We start from the raw sequence: 15,650 nt of genomic DNA on the forward strand, positions 1-15,650 counted from the left end.
TTGGAGAAACTAGTCCCCCAGTATCACAAGTAATAAAGATTTTCCTGTTTGTAGAAAATTTGGAGAAACTAGTCCCCCAATATCACAAGAAATAAAGATGTAAATTGAACAATGCAATCAAACCAAGTTCAATTGGTAAAGAATAATAAGTAGGGAAAGTTAACAATAGTATGGATTGAAAATGTCTGGATATATTGTCTCCAGATATTACAGAAAGTAGAGAAGCAAATATGAAGAAATGAAATCAAAATTCACATAAAGTAACATACGTGTATAGCATGCTCCTGCGGGAAGATACTGCACATAAGAGCCACATTAATGGTAAGAGATCATAAGGCCAATAAATTAATAGAAATCTTGAAGGATGTTGCAGTTTGTGATTCTAGCAAGGCAGAGGCTAATGCATTGCTAACGGGATTGCGCAGTTGAGATAAAGTTAGTATACAGTGTTGGAAGAAGGGTATTCAGCTTAAGTCACTGAATGAACATTCAAGGTCAGCTAAATGTCCATGGAGATTCCATTAAATAGTTGATCAAATCAGTGAGATGTGCTTGAATATGTTAGCAATGCTAAATCGCACATGGAGGGAATCATATGAAAGAACTGACTATAAAGAAGGTGTAGATACAGAAGAGTTACTGCTAAAACGTTCCATCCAGCGTTAAAAGGGCCAACTTTGAGAAAGATAATATGTAAGAAGCGGTATCTAGTGTTGAGGTGTGTGGCTTTTAAAGGCCTTCAGATGTGTTCCTTGGTATTCAGCACTTGTATATTGGCACGTATATTTGTGCTCATGCTAAAATACTCCCAGTTTAAATGGAAGTGTGGTCCTCATGGATGAAACAGGCCATATGAGTGGATTTTGTGTGAGCAGTTTTGGCATGAGTGTGGTCCTCCATGTTGAAAGAGGCCATGCGAGCCTTAGGCTCTACTTGGATGAAAAAGGCCATTAGAACAAGGCTCTAATTGGATGACTGATGGAGGAAAAATTCTTCCTATTTTTTTTATTTGTATTCCATTTCAATGATGTGTATTGTAGTTTTAGTTTTAGGGTTTATTTCTAGGATTTTTTAGTTTTTTAGGGACTCTAGCGTTTTTATTTTTATTTACTATTCACAAATACTGTCCATGGTACTATTCACAGTTACTGTTCATGAATTACAGTTCATAGTTACTGTTCACATGTTAGTATTCACGTGTTATTGTTCATAGTGGTATTTTTGAAATTATAGTACTGTTTTAGGTGTATTTTAGAGTCTAAAATGTTTACTTGGACCTCAAGTTAAATTAGGGTTTCATAGGCTTATAAAAGGTTGGATGTCATATTTTGGAAAAAATGTTATTAGAATAAATTTTATTTTATGAAAGAAGAAAGTTATTCTCTTGGCTTGATTTACAGCCATGTTCTTTCTCTCTTCTTGCTGATCTTACTCATTTAAAGTTTAGGAAAAAGGTCGATTCCAATTCCCACATTTTCTCCCTGCATCAATGACGGAGGCAATTGGAGCATAAGTGCTTACCTTGGCTTGTGGCTTGACCTATTAAGCGGATATCCCACCTTCTAGGGTGTGGGATTTGTGCCCAGATGCATCACAGGTATGAGAGGTGGGTTCCCTGTCAAGATCAGTTGCAGCCCAGTGGTTGTCTTGGCTCCTGTGTGATAAGATGGTGGCCTGTCAGGACAAGGGCCTTCAAGCCTCAAGACATCCGCCCACTTACAGATGCAAAACCTGTGTGGCCTGTGAGGTATGTGTGCTTCAACTTTATCTATTGGTTTTGTGTGATGCATGAGCACTGTTGTGTGTGATCCGTGGAGTGTGGATGTGCTTGAGTCTTGTTTGTGTGACTTGACGAGTCTTTGTGACATATGCAAGAAGATCCCCATGTCTTTGTGATACAATGTCTTGCCTTGTGACTCAAGCCTTTGTGACCAAATTATTCTCAGGAGAGCATCACATGGAACATGCGGCTGCACTATGGTTCCTCCATTCTTTGGCTAGCTTTGATAAGCCAATCATGAGCCGCTTGCATAGAATAGGATTCTCCTAGGGGCAATAGTGATTACCGACCCTCGATCCATGATGGCTAGCCAAGGGTTGGATGGTTGACATTGCCACTCTAACCTCATGAATCTACCATTAGAACTTGGAAGGCAAATTCTCATTATTTCCTCCATACCCTTAGACACCTCTATAAATAGAGTACCCCACACCTATTTGGCATGACAACGCTTTTCTCAAGAGAGATGCAATGGAGGGCTACGTGCTCTGGGTTTCATGGAGAAAAGTAGAGAGAGGTGTGTGATCCCTAGGGTGTCTGGACAAGGGAAACTAGAGATGAAAGGTGAGGTGTGTGTAGGTTGTGTGAACTATGCTTTGTTCTTCACAAAAGCCTTATGTGAGAGATACAAGAAGACAGGAAGGGGCATGCAACCAAGATCACATTTGCTGGAGATTTACGCCCAAAGCAGAGAGACACAAAGAGAAATTGCCTTCTTGAATGTTTGGCATCGATCCGGGGAGATTGCATGGGGTGTACAAAGTCTTAAATGGTGACTCTAGTTAAAATCAGGTAGCTTTTTCTCTCTATTTTCTGTTGATTGATAATGTTTTGAGAATACGGTAGCAAGGTTTACATGGGCCTATCTCTTTGTTTTGGGTGCGGTTTGTATAGAGCCATATTGTCGAGAAATGTGGTTTCAACATTGGAAATCTTTGTGATAGCCTTAAATTATATTTTTCATTTAATTATAAAATCTAAAGCTTCAAAAATAGTGTAGATCGAGCAGATCTATGGAAACTTGAGAATCTTAAAAATTGACGGTCGAAAAATGCGTTACAAGATGCACTATATTCAAAACTTGAAATCCATGTTTTTTCTCATCTCCATGCATCTTGATTTCGAGATGACCAATTTGAGGATATTTGGGCATCAAAACAACCTCTTCTAGTGAAATTTTTGAGGTGCACTCTAATTTGATTGTTTATAGATATAAACTTTTTTCCTTTGTTTTTCTTTCTTCCTTTTCTGTTCAGTTGTGAGAAAACTCAGTGGCAGGCAGCAGAAAGATAGTAGCGTGCACAGAACTTCGATAAATATGTGCTGAAAATTTTTGTAATTCATACCCTGCACAACCCTATTATAGCTACCCACATGTAAATCCTGTGAAACATACTAACATAGATGTATGATTTCACAACTTAATTATGTCAACAATCAAAAGAAATAAAAAAAAAAAAAAGAACAAGAAAAACAATCAGTCTGATCTGATGGGAAATATGGAACCTAAAGAGTCCACCCGATGGAGGTCTGGACTGTATAATGATAAGATAGAAGGGGGTCGAAAGTAGATTCTAGTAGCAGGGCAGGCAGCATCGACTAGGAAAGAGGACAGGAGAAAGAAATGATCGAAAAGATTAGACCCAACTGGAAAAGATATGTATGCACATGATAGACAGCATGGTTCAGAGTCAGACAGAACTCCCTTGGGATCACTCAATGAATTTCATACATTTATGAAACAGTGGCATAGATGAACTAAGCTTTACCAGCTGCAAAAGCAGTTTCATTTGGGACGCAGTTGAGGGTCTAGGATGCTGTTAACAAGGAGGACAGATGACACAGTTACTGGCAAAGAGGAATAGACATTTGTTTCTGGAAGAAAAGACTACATCTTGCAATGTTTGGGCTAAAGCGCTGTTGCTCATCATGCAACCTTTACCTTCTAACTCTTTTTATGAACGACACATGTACAGCCATCGGTCATTCACAGATACAATGAACTGATTAAATATGTATTACTGCGAACCATAGGAAGTGTGATATATATATATATATATATATATATATATATATATATATATATATATATATATATATATATATATATATATATATATATATATATATATATATATATATATATAGATAGATATGCACAAAATATCATTATATACCGTATAGATCATAAGTTAAGTAAATGCTATAACATGGATTATCCATGTGCCAGATAGGATATGCATAAGAATATCAACGTCCTATAGTTTGGAAAGTGTATCCATTCTATTGTATCAGAATCCACATCCATATACATATCGAGGCATCTTAAGGTCAGAAAATTTAACTCTGACAATTCGAGCTCAACCGGTCACGGAGTTCATTTGCAACTACGTAGTTCACATGGGCATGACAAAATCACATCTATGAGGTACTCGAAATTGTTTACGTATACATGATACTTCCCCCTAAAGCTCTGCAAAAAGGTATTGCAAGTAGAGCTTCTTTATTGCCTTGCTGCATACGAGATCTGACCACGGCCACTTCCATTGATAACCAAATCATTCAGCAGAAAAGCTTGAAAGATATATTGGGCATGTTCACAGTGACCAAATAACATGTCATGCCTATCATTTTACCAAGAAATTGTTTCAACTCAATTCAAATGCGCTCAAATCATTACGAACAAATTGTTGGACAGATAAGATTATAGGAACAATTAATTTGATATTCACATTGGAATACTAAAATTTCATGACAGCCATTTTCCTATAATAACCTTCCACAAGTTAAGTGCATATTGGATAAATACCAAGCAAATAATGGAGTTGTAACACAAAAAACGAAGTGGCACAAAACCAACTAATTTGTTGTCAAACACTGATTCTCCAACAAATATGCATTTGTATGCTTAAATGGAGAGAAAAAGATGCACATACATATACTCAATATGCTCCATTTAACAAAAAATAAGGTAAGTTTAACTACAGGCCGCTTATTTCTTTCATAGAGGAGATTACCATTCAGCTAATAAGCCAACCTGAGAAAAACAATACATGAATTTATTTACCTGCTTTGATGAGGCCTCATATTCTTCATTCCAGCCTTTACAGGCCTTCTCAAGTGACGATAACAGTCGATACTTACTCTGGAGCTCTGGGAAAGGCATTTCCCTAAAGGAATAATGATGATGAGATATAAACTTAACTAGTCATGATAGCCAGGAGGACAATCTAGCGAATATAAACTTACTAGTAACAATAGCCAGGAGGAACATCTACTTCGCTAAATTGAGAGACATGGAATAAAACAAACTTTCAAAATACCTTAACGCTTCCCCACTTGCAGGTCGGAACACCTTAAACATTCTTGGGGAAGATCTATTACTGCAAAAGAGGAGATCGACAAAAGAGGAGATCGACATTAATGTTTTCATGAATACAATTCAGAGAATGAAAAAGATTCCTAAATAAGTAATTGTAGGAAGAGAAATGGTTCAATTTACAACAATCAACACAAGCAATAGATAAACAGAAGATTGTAGTAGATCATTTCTACAACATTAATGGCTACTTTTGGTACTGCTTTAGTTATGATGAGATCTATATAGTTTGTAAATCCAACGAATGTCATTTACAACCAGTGATGCCACTGATTACATGGCTGCAAGTATAAAATCAGTTCATGAGAAATATTTTGTTGGACCCCTTATGAAGTTCATTGAATGAATTTAATGGTGAAAGATATGACAGATGGAAATGATTTTGGCTAATAATACTAACATCCCAAAAATTCCACAACTTGTGTTATGTCACACGTGTGTGAAGTCAAACCCAATAAAAGTTATGCATGAAGGGAAATTGATTGAACTTTGTTATAATGAGAATTACATTTTTTTTCCTTTCCTTTCTTAGATTGAAGAACCATGTTAGGTAGAAGGAACCCCTTAAGCAGATGTTTTCATCTAATGCATTAGAAAGGGTAAGAATTGAAGCATGCAGATATAATTAGATAATTTGTCTGGAAAGATACATAAGGATGTAGTGAAGGCTAGTAAGAATTTATTAGAATCCTAGGGATGGTAGGCGACAATAGGTTGCCAACAACAACAACAGGCTAATGATACGTGGTTATTGTTTAGAAGAGAACCAGCAATGGAAGAATCCTATGCCTGAGAGCAGTATTTGTAAACCATGATTAGAATCCTACACCTGATAGATTGTAATAGCATTGCAAATGTCCAGTATGTAACATCAAAACAAAAATAATGGCACATATTATATTAATGCAACAAGCTACAATAAGAGACATGTAAACCTAAAGCTATACGGTGCTGCAAAGTTCCTGGAGCATGCAGATATGCAAATATTTGACTGATAACAGAAAGTAAATATGAAATTATACCATTCAAATGCTAGTAGATAGTGTCTTCTTCCCATCCATTCCCTCTTGGACTCGTAAAATCCATCATTCTGATAGCCAACCCCATCCTTCTTGTTACATTCAAGTAGGTCACTTGCAGCCTATAGAATGCCAGTCAGGGATAAGTTTGGAAGCACATCCTAATATGATCAATAAATAGGATTTGGGTGTATAATAGTTGAAGAAGAATAGACTCACCTCCCAAGTGATCCCACGATCAACAGTAAATGTCAATAGCACAGTAGATGCACCAGAAGTAGGATCCACATGAACTGTCTGCAAAGCACATAGATAATGTGAATAAGCTTTGACAACTACATACATGTAAACAAAATCTCCTATGTAGCTACCTTGCTTTTGTTCTGAGATCCTATAAAGAGGTAACAACAGCTCTAATCACTACAAAATTACAAAAACAACTTACTTTTGGTGATCCTTGCATTTCGATAACATTTGCTTTGATATCAACAATTCCTGAGTCCAACTGTCCTTCTTTACGAGCATCTTGAATCAAAAGGTCAAGAATGCTGGTAAAGAATTCAAAAAGCCTGTATAGCCAACATTCCTGTTACTTTTGGTGTAACTTTCCCACACTACTGAAACTTTCTAATTTTATATGCACGAAATCTCCAACCTGTAAATGTGCAGTGTACATACCTATTCTGGATGTCAGGAGGCAATCCAAGAAGCCGATTAAGAAACCGCCCCACGTCATGCATGTCAGAATCAACAATGCGCCCTGTGATCCTTCCATTGTCTTTCCCATTGACTATTATTTGCCAACAATGAAGCAAGTAAGAAATCCCCCCAACAAAGGACCTAAAATTAAAACCGTAGACTGAACAACAACTATTTTGCAATTACCATTAATCCAGTAAAAATATGTCCTTAACATGTGATGTAAGTGGGTTCATCCTCAATCATTGATAGTTCAGTAGAGAAAGGGCCAGAATACAAACATCAAAATTTAATCCAAGTTTCCATACTCATAATTAAATGCATCTAACTGTCAAAAAAATTATAATGGAACTGCTGATTTGTTTACCAAGTACCGAATCCCTGATTATTCCCACCGATACTAGAGCAGCTTTTGCCTGGGTAAGGAACTCTCTGACTGCCTCTGGCTTTTCACGCAAACAGCCTGGTGGTACAACAGGCAGCTCAGTCTGCGACAAAATCAACCGATTCAAATGGAGTTTCAAAAAGGAATAAACTGATCTCAATATAAGCACATACTCAGCAATCAAAACACATACCTGCTCCATTATAGCCTTATATAGCATACTAAGAGCCCTTTTACCAAAGTTGCTGTCATAATTGAATGCACTCAACGACGGCCCTGCCCTGTAAAAATTCCATTTGCCTACTCAGCCAATAACGAAAGAAAGTCATTTCAAATGAGTCCATAAAAGACCTGCTAATAATTAAGTTGTGCACAACATCAGCAATTCACGTTAGAAACTCACCTGCGATCCCCTTGTGTTAGAGCTCCAAGAGTCTCTAATCTCTTAGCCACAATAGATGCAAAACGCCGTTCACCTCCTAAATTTGTGATAAGAAGCCTGTCATTGACATAATTCAGAACCTTACAAATTTTCAAACTCAGTTTTCAAGCAGACTGCACTAAAAATATGCTTAGATGATTATATCCAGCAAACCATTGGACGAATCAATCGAAGATCGCAATATGGCAACCATTTTCTTTCCCCCCTTCCCCTATAAAGCTCAAATTGATTGAGATGAAAAAACAATTTAAAGTATATGAAGGGCTTGGCCCTCAAGTCAGGAAAACTATTCTTGGTCCAGTGAAAAAAATCAAATTGAAAAACCAGATCATCAGCAGTAGGTACAAGACATCTTTGAACTACTGGTAGAGAACTACAATCCAGGACTCAATCCGAACTGATATTCGCAACAAGGAATAACTAATGGAGAAAGATTCTAAAGAATCAAGCAGTATGTTGCGATCGCAACTGTTAACAAGCCAAGCAGCTCCATTACGTGCTGCATGTTAAAGCTTAGAGCACGCCATTGACTAGCCATTGTATGCTGAAGAGGAATATTCAGTATCTGGTGCACTGTTTACAGGACAAGGCTGCAGCGCAGGAAGCCCAACAATTACATAAAATGTAGAAGCCATCTGTACAGAGAGATTCCTCCTTTTCTGACTGAAAAATTCTTACATTTGGGACACAAAACACTAAAACATATGATCGCATCTCTTCGTTTGATCACAAATATGCACCAAGACTATTCTAACAAGTCAAAAAGTTCTAATATGGACAAAATCTAATGCAGAACAAGGATCATTCAAGAAAATATTTATGTAGGGGACCTGTGTTGGAGTTTATGGCCTTTAATTATGTAAATACAATAAAGATAGTGAAGCATGCACTTCAGTGGGAGTGTATACTGATTGACCGACTAAAGTTTCGACTGTCTACGACCCGAATCACGTACAAAACTCTTTTTCCTATGAGCAAAGGCATTACCCTCAAAGTTTCAAGAGGGCCATCCCTTGTTGAAGTCGAAGATATGCCCGGAGATCGTTTGTAGGCCAGGAGAGGTTCGTGGTCTCCTATGTGCGGTTGTAGGCCTATGAGAGCAAGGGTCAAATCCTCAACAAGCTCCCGCACAACATGTACATATATAACCGCATTCTAGGAAGCAACCATGTAGAGGGATGCGTATACATGTGCATAGAGAGAGGCTCCCTTGCACCATAGTAATACATGCTACATGCACCTGACTTGCTCTTAGCAGGGTAACTGGTAATGAACATTACTGGAATCGTGGTTCCATTATTTATTGGCCAGCTTTGATGGGCCAATCATGAGCCCATGTGCATGATTGTGTGTCATGGGTCCCATTCAGTTGGCTAGAAAAAGATAATTGTGAGTCACGGTTTCTGGCATGGGTGGAGTACCCTGAGTCACTTATCTTGATCCATACCAATCCACTTTTAAATGCATTTCTTAGTTTTTTAGAATTTTTTAAGAAACTCAGAAACATTGTTTTTCAGCTGTGATTATGATTTTGTGCATTTTAGAAATTTTAGAATGTTAAAAAAAAATTGCTATAACAACCTTAAAATGGCAAAATTAATATTTTACAAATTAGTAGGGCCTGTTTTAAGTGGGATCCATGTGGGAAGGCCCAATAGGGGCAGGGAATGCGGCACTTGTGCCCTTAATTAAATTTAAATACTTAATTTTTTATTTTAGAAGCCCTAGCTGTAATAAGAGTCCTATTTGGGTTAAGATTCCTACTTGGACTAGGATTCCAACATAGATCAGAATTCCACTTAAAACAGAAGTTTTAATTGTATTAAGAGTCCTTTAATCAAGACTTATCCTAGTTTGACTAAAAGTGGATATGGGTTAAAGATTCAGAGGATAAGTTCCTAAAATTCCTCCCTAATCATCATGGCTAATTTTTTGGATGCGCGTCTCATATCTGTTTTCTCTCTCACCTCACATATTGCAAGGGATCCCATTGGTCAAATTGGATTCTAATTAAGAAAAGCATACATTAAACCTCTTAAAAAAACTATAAATAAGGGGGCTTACCCGTTATTTCATTCATTCAATTTTCTAGCCCCTCTCTCTTCTCACTCCTCTCCATGCCTCATATCTCTCTCTAGTTTCTCTCTCATCTCTCTTCCTTGGAAGATCGCAGCACCACCCAAGGATTCCTAGGGTGGCACGCAAACACTAGGGCTAAGGAAGGAAGCATGCCCAAACTAGGTTGTTGTAGGGTGGTGCTACATAGTGGCCTTAGGAAGCATACCCAACCTAGGTCCTGTTGAGACTCTAAGTTATTGTCTTATTCTTCTAAAGACTTGGCTGATTTAGACTCAGACTCAGCCAAGTCTAACTACTGACTCAGACTTAGGCCCTGCCCAATTCCATGCCCGAGGTCGAGTTTAAATATAATGGCAGAGTGTAAATGCCTCCCACAGCCAAGAGAGCAGTCTGTCCTATGCTAGTAAGGGGAAGTTGCACAAAACAGAGGAAGTTGGTTTAACGAGAGCAAACTAGACAAAGGCTCCAAGAAAACAATAATGGACTACTATTGTGCTTATGTTATAATGGAAAAGTAGTTTAATAACGTACAAAATCAGAATATAGCGGTAGAAGGAACTGTTGGCATAAATGTGGGTGGAGGTCATAGATACATTCGTAGGTTTAGGATATTGTAAATGAGAGAAGTTTTGAAGAATATGAAGATAGAAAAGGCTTTAAGGCCAGATGGCATCCCGATAGAGGTTTGGAAGTGCATGGGGGAGATTAGCACTGATTGACTGACCAAGCTGTTCAACAAGGTGTTGAGAACAACGAAAATGCCAAATGAATAGAGGAAAAGTATTGTGGTACCTATTTACAAGAACAAATGAGACACTGAATTGTACAAACTACCGAAGCATCAAACTTCTAAGCTATACTATGAAGTTGTGGGAAAGAGTGATTGAACAACGACTAAGGCATGAGATGAGTGCATCAAAAAACCAATTCGATTTATGCCAAGGACGTCAACAACTGTCTATTTTCCCACTTAGGTAACTAATTGAGAAGTTTAAGGTGAAGGAAAAAGATCTCCACATGGTATTTATTGATCTAAAGAAAGTTTATGATAGAGTACCTCGAGATTTGTTTTGGTGGGTGCCGAAAAAGAAAGAAAGCACCATACACTACATCGACTTGGTGAGAGATACATACGAGAGAGCACTAACTAGTGTATGAACAACTAGTGGAGAGACGAGTGAGTTTTTATTGACATTACGTCTACATCAAGGGTCAACATTGAGCTCAGTATTTTAAAATGAGGCCACATCGCCGCATATGTAGCGGCATCAGGGCGTTCACACATGCCCACAAATGCGGTTTGGAGAGATGCGCCTGCATATCCACCGCATTTCTTCGCATCAAAGCCACACCCCACATTGAGCGCATCAGGCCGCATAATCTGTCTACAATTTTTTTGGAAATTGAACCCCTCAAGCAGGGGTAATAAGGTCATTATGACCCTCGAAAATGGGGGGAAAGGGTTTGGAGGGGTATTAAACCCTCCAAACATCACTTTTCAGCCACATCCGTGGCTTTTATTAGATAAGATTGAATAAAAAAAAAATTTGGGCAGAAATTTTATTTGTTGAAGTTCTTCGATTTGTGCATTTATTGATGCTTGGTTGTTGATTTAGACTCTCACTCTTAAAACTTGAGAAATGATGATGATTGTATTTATTCTTCTTGCGCTTGACTTTTAAACTCTTTAATCTTCATGGACTTTTAGTTTGTAGTATTTTGTAACTTTAAAGTATGTGTTTGCAGATTTGTGCTTATGGTAGTTGATTGTTGAATGTTTTATGAAGCAAGTTTCCAGTTTCTGGTTTCTATCAAGGGATAGTGGATACAGAATCTCCGACAGTTGAGACTTTTCGAGTTAATGAATAAACTAAATACCTACCATCACATATATCACCTCCATATTTTTCCTATGCATTAACCTATTTTTTTAGATTTTTTAGAATTTGTTTTATTTATTAACCCCATCACGGTGATGCACCCGCATCCGGACAGCATCAAGCCGCATTGCCTCCCCCCTCCCAACGCTTTTGGCCGCATCCCACATTTTAAAATACTGATTGAGCCCATATCTATTTGTTTTAGTTATGAACGACTTAAATAGGCACCTATAAGAAGAGGTACCGCGTTGTATGTTATTCGCGGATGACAAAATTTTGATCAACTAGACCCAAAACGATGTCAACACAAATTTAGAACTTTGGAGGGATCCTCTAGAATCTAAAGGTTTTAAAATTAGCGGGACTAACATAGAGTATATGAAATGCAAGTTTAGTAATAATAGGAGTAGAGACGAGAAAGTACTTAATATTGACGATCAAGAATACCAAAAAGGGAAAACTTTCGATATCTTGGGTCGATAATCCAGAAAAATGGAGAGATTGAGGAAGATGTTGCACATAGAATTAGAGTTGGGTGGGCGAAGTAGAGATGTGCAACCAGAGTGTTATGTGAATGCCTCATACCAATGAAGTTGAAGGGCAACTTCTATAGAAAATGGACCTAGACAGTATACCCGATCTTGGCCCAGGAGGGTCGGGTTCAGGTCCAAATCTTGAACCCAAACACTATTCAAGTCCGGGTCGGGGTCCGGTAATATTTTTTTTGAGTTCCAATTTCCAAAATGTATTTAAATATAGTTAAATACATATATATTTTAATTTTTTGGGTCGGGACCAATTGGGTCAGGTCGGGCCGGGTCTGAGTCCGGGTCCCATAATATTTTTCAGGTTCAGGTCCGATCAGCCCCGACCCGATCTGTTGCCACCCCTATATAGGACAGCTCTGAGACCAGCTTTGTTTTATGAGGCAGAATATTGGGCGGTCAAGAAACAATATACCCATAGAATAAGTGTAGCTGAGATGAGGATGTTGAGATCGATTAGTGGCAAGGAAAGAAGGGATAGAAATAGAAATCAATACATTCGGGAAAATTTAGGAGTTGCACCAATTGGCGATAAGATGAGAGAAAGTAAACTTAGGTGGGCTGGCTATGGGCAGCACAGACCCAATATGTCAGTTGTTAGGAAGCGCGAGTTAGTTCAAGTGGAAGGCTCAAAAAAAGGCAAGGGATAGGCCTAAATGGGCATGGTTGGAATAAGTGAGAAAAGATATGTGGACTTGCGGCCTCACTAAGGGTATGGCCTTTATAGAGCAGAATGGCAGACTAGGACTCGTGTAGCAATAAGTTGGGAAAATGCTCTAATGATGACGATGATGAGCTTAATAGTCCCCAACATGTACTAAAGCAGAAAGAAATGGGAGTTCCACTGAACCTATGCTTGCTTAAGACCCCGTACCAAAAAATAGAAAAGACCTCTCCTAATTCATAAAAGAAGCCAAGATCAAACTAACAAATACTTGAGCATGGAAGAGAAAAGGATGAAACCATGGAATACAGATGTGAACTCTATCTGCGCACACAGAAATGCAGCAAAACCCCAACAACAATATAGTTGAATATCCATGAGCAAAAACACTACCATGCACTAGCAAGGAAAACACTCGAGCAGAAAACAAGAATCACGAGCCACAAATAACACATTCCGCAAGCAATTATTCTAACTGCTAACTGTAACACAATTTAAAAATTTAGAGAGAACACTTGAGAATACAGAAGCAGCATCCATGAAAGTCATAAGCTCATCTGTAAGATCTACAGAATCAGATCAGAATACCTACTAATTCAAATAGTCAAATAAAAATCCAGGAGCATACGTGATAAAGAATACTCCAAATGAACATTTCAGTCATTCCAAGTCATAATGAACTACAATATTCATGATACTTGCGAACCAACCAGCTGCCTGGTAAGTGCTTAAGAGATTAGAAGACCGTGTTATCACTTCTAATCTAGGACTTCTAGCCAACATGGAGAAGTTGGTGTTGTTTCTAAAGGGCACATTTTCCAGTCCACAGATTTCAACTCATAAAGCAAATGTCCAATGTTTAGCGTGACATCGTCATATAATTAGCATGGATGCCCACATTTCCATTTAGATTATTTTGACATAGAGACCAGTGTAAAAGTATACAACCACAGTTCCCACCTTCATACCATTCTAATGCAAATCATTTGATAGTTATTAGTGAAAAAATATTCATAAATCATATTGAACACCAGAAAATTATACAAGCAACAAATTCCGGACAGGAGGTTGTCATGTCAGAAATCTACGGCAAACCCCATCATAAATGGAGACATCAGCAACGAGAACAATAATTCATGGAATCTCATTCATTATTAGATATTTTGGTCACCCGCAAAAAATTCTCAACCATTAAAGAAAAGCAAAAGAAACCATTATGGTAAACAATTCAAGGGAGTATATGTGGCTTTACATCTTACATATTACCTAAAATACAAGAGAGAGTAAACAATAAAAACAAAGGAAAATAAAAATGAAAGACTAATAACTTTTGCAATCAGAAACTAAAATATACTCAATCCACCCGGAAAATGAATAAAGGACAACCTGTATTCAGGTGCACAAGCTTGATTTGACCGGTGCGTTCTTCCAAGCTGTTGAATTGCTCGGTCAGCACTCCAAGGAAGTTCAAGTGTCAGATGGACCCTTCTTTTCTGGAATAGTTAAATTACAAAAGATGATTATACACATGTAAGGGATAATAAATACCACATTGGATTTGAAGGTGGATCACAAAATGAAGGAATTGAGTTCATATATTGCTCAGAATCCTTCACACGAAATATTATTGCATTCTGTAACAACAACAAAGGAGTACATACTTGGTTTATGGCTCGCCTATCTGCTTGCAAAGAGACCCCAGCAGATCCAGCTTCAGATATTATTGCAACCAACTTTTTACCATCCATGAAAAGTTGCTTCTCGTGCATGTTCACCATTTCCATTGCGATTTCCTTTCTGGAAAATAATGAGATCTCCATTCTTACACTCCAAGATATAAGATGGAAGGCAAAGCAAAGACGTAGCAAATAAAAGTCCATCAAACACTCACGTGTTTCGTGTCTGGTAAACAACACCTTTTCCTGTTGAAGCCCTTACTAGCATACCACGTCTGCCTGTCATCTCTGCAACATTATCAGGACCTCCGAGCTGCATATAGCCAGAGTTGAAGAATTTGTTACCAGTCTTTTCTTCAGGAGTACACTAGTTTATGATAAAGAAAACTACAAAACCAAGGCAAACTACAGAGTTCTTCAAGCAACAGCTAGTGTTCAGCATCTTCAAACTATCACAAAGGGCTGGAGAAAAAAAATCATCATCCTCCACATCAAGGAGAGTACACAAAGACGTCATAGATCAGTACAGCATATAGCTTGAGAATTTGACAACATAATTGTCCTCTTCAACCAAATAATCACTGTCCTATCAACCTATAAAAACCATGTATTGCCTAATACAGAAACGAACTCGCTTAAATTTGATTAGTGCGTATACCCCGCTATAAAACAATACTTCATCAAGCTCTGTATAGCATGATAGAAAAATTGAGAAGTCCACAGCAAATAGCCAGAACCAACTCACAAGCCATAGTTCATAGATCAAAATCACAACCAATTCTAAGCAAGACAATGCACCCATTCAGCCTTGGAAACCCCCAGTTTCACAGTTCACCTAATTTAACTGGTTGAAATCAGAAGCCCCACAGCCCATTTGGTAAAAGTTTCCCACAACAAATGTAAGATCAATATTAGCAACAGATTTACTACATTGGAAAACTGGTTCTCATCTCATACTACACCATCTCAACGCACCAACACTGCTGAAAGGACCCAGAGGAAAGTCTTTCTTATATAATTAGACAAATTATCATCAAGTCAATATTCTAGCCACACAAGTTACACATATGAGTCAGTGATTTTGAGGCTTCGATTCATGTTC

General features: G+C 37.9%; 1 protein-coding gene and 2 long non-coding RNA genes across 4 annotated transcripts in view; 2 read left to right on the forward strand and 1 right to left on the reverse strand.

Moving 5' to 3' along the window:
• EMB1135 (RING/FYVE/PHD zinc finger superfamily protein) overlaps window positions 1–15,650 on the reverse strand; it is a 96,322-nt gene that overhangs the window by 2,936 nt on the left and 77,736 nt on the right. The window contains exons 18-29 of one of the 2 annotated variants that reach the window (XR_016049353.1): window positions 14,764–14,861; window positions 14,534–14,669; window positions 14,259–14,365; window positions 7,666–7,761; window positions 7,456–7,562; window positions 7,245–7,365; window positions 6,857–6,968; window positions 6,624–6,747; window positions 6,398–6,475; window positions 6,182–6,300; window positions 5,104–5,163; window positions 4,848–4,950 (exon numbers count right to left, since the gene is read on the reverse strand). Coding sequence is in view for 1 of the 2 variants with exons in the window: in XM_006855807.4 (XP_006855869.2) it covers window positions 4,848–4,950; window positions 5,104–5,163; window positions 6,182–6,300; window positions 6,398–6,475; window positions 6,624–6,747; window positions 6,857–6,968; window positions 7,245–7,365; window positions 7,456–7,543; window positions 7,666–7,761; window positions 14,259–14,365; window positions 14,534–14,669; window positions 14,764–14,861 (1,242 nt within the window). In the remaining variant the exon portion in view is untranslated. The remainder of the gene's footprint in view (window positions 1–4,847; window positions 4,951–5,103; window positions 5,164–6,181; window positions 6,301–6,397; window positions 6,476–6,623; window positions 6,748–6,856; window positions 6,969–7,244; window positions 7,366–7,455; window positions 7,563–7,665; window positions 7,762–14,258; window positions 14,366–14,533; window positions 14,670–14,763; window positions 14,862–15,650) is intronic. The other variant, XM_006855807.4, reaches the window with a different exon arrangement.
• On the forward strand, window positions 1,607–2,144 carry LOC148783151 (uncharacterized). The gene is made up of 2 exons (XR_016049358.1): window positions 1,607–1,747; window positions 1,947–2,144. It is a non-coding gene; the product is annotated as an uncharacterized LOC148783151 (long non-coding RNA).
• Window positions 2,487–3,163, forward strand: LOC148783152 (uncharacterized). Its single transcript, XR_016049356.1, has 2 exons — window positions 2,487–2,572; window positions 3,037–3,163. It is a non-coding gene; the product is annotated as an uncharacterized LOC148783152 (long non-coding RNA).

Source organism: Amborella trichopoda, chromosome 2, assembly GCF_054954075.1.
Source record: "Amborella trichopoda isolate Santa Cruz 75 chromosome 2, AtrichopodaSantaCruz75HAP2 v2.0, whole genome shotgun sequence".
In the NCBI taxonomy this organism is placed as follows: Eukaryota; Viridiplantae; Streptophyta; class Magnoliopsida; order Amborellales; family Amborellaceae; genus Amborella; species Amborella trichopoda.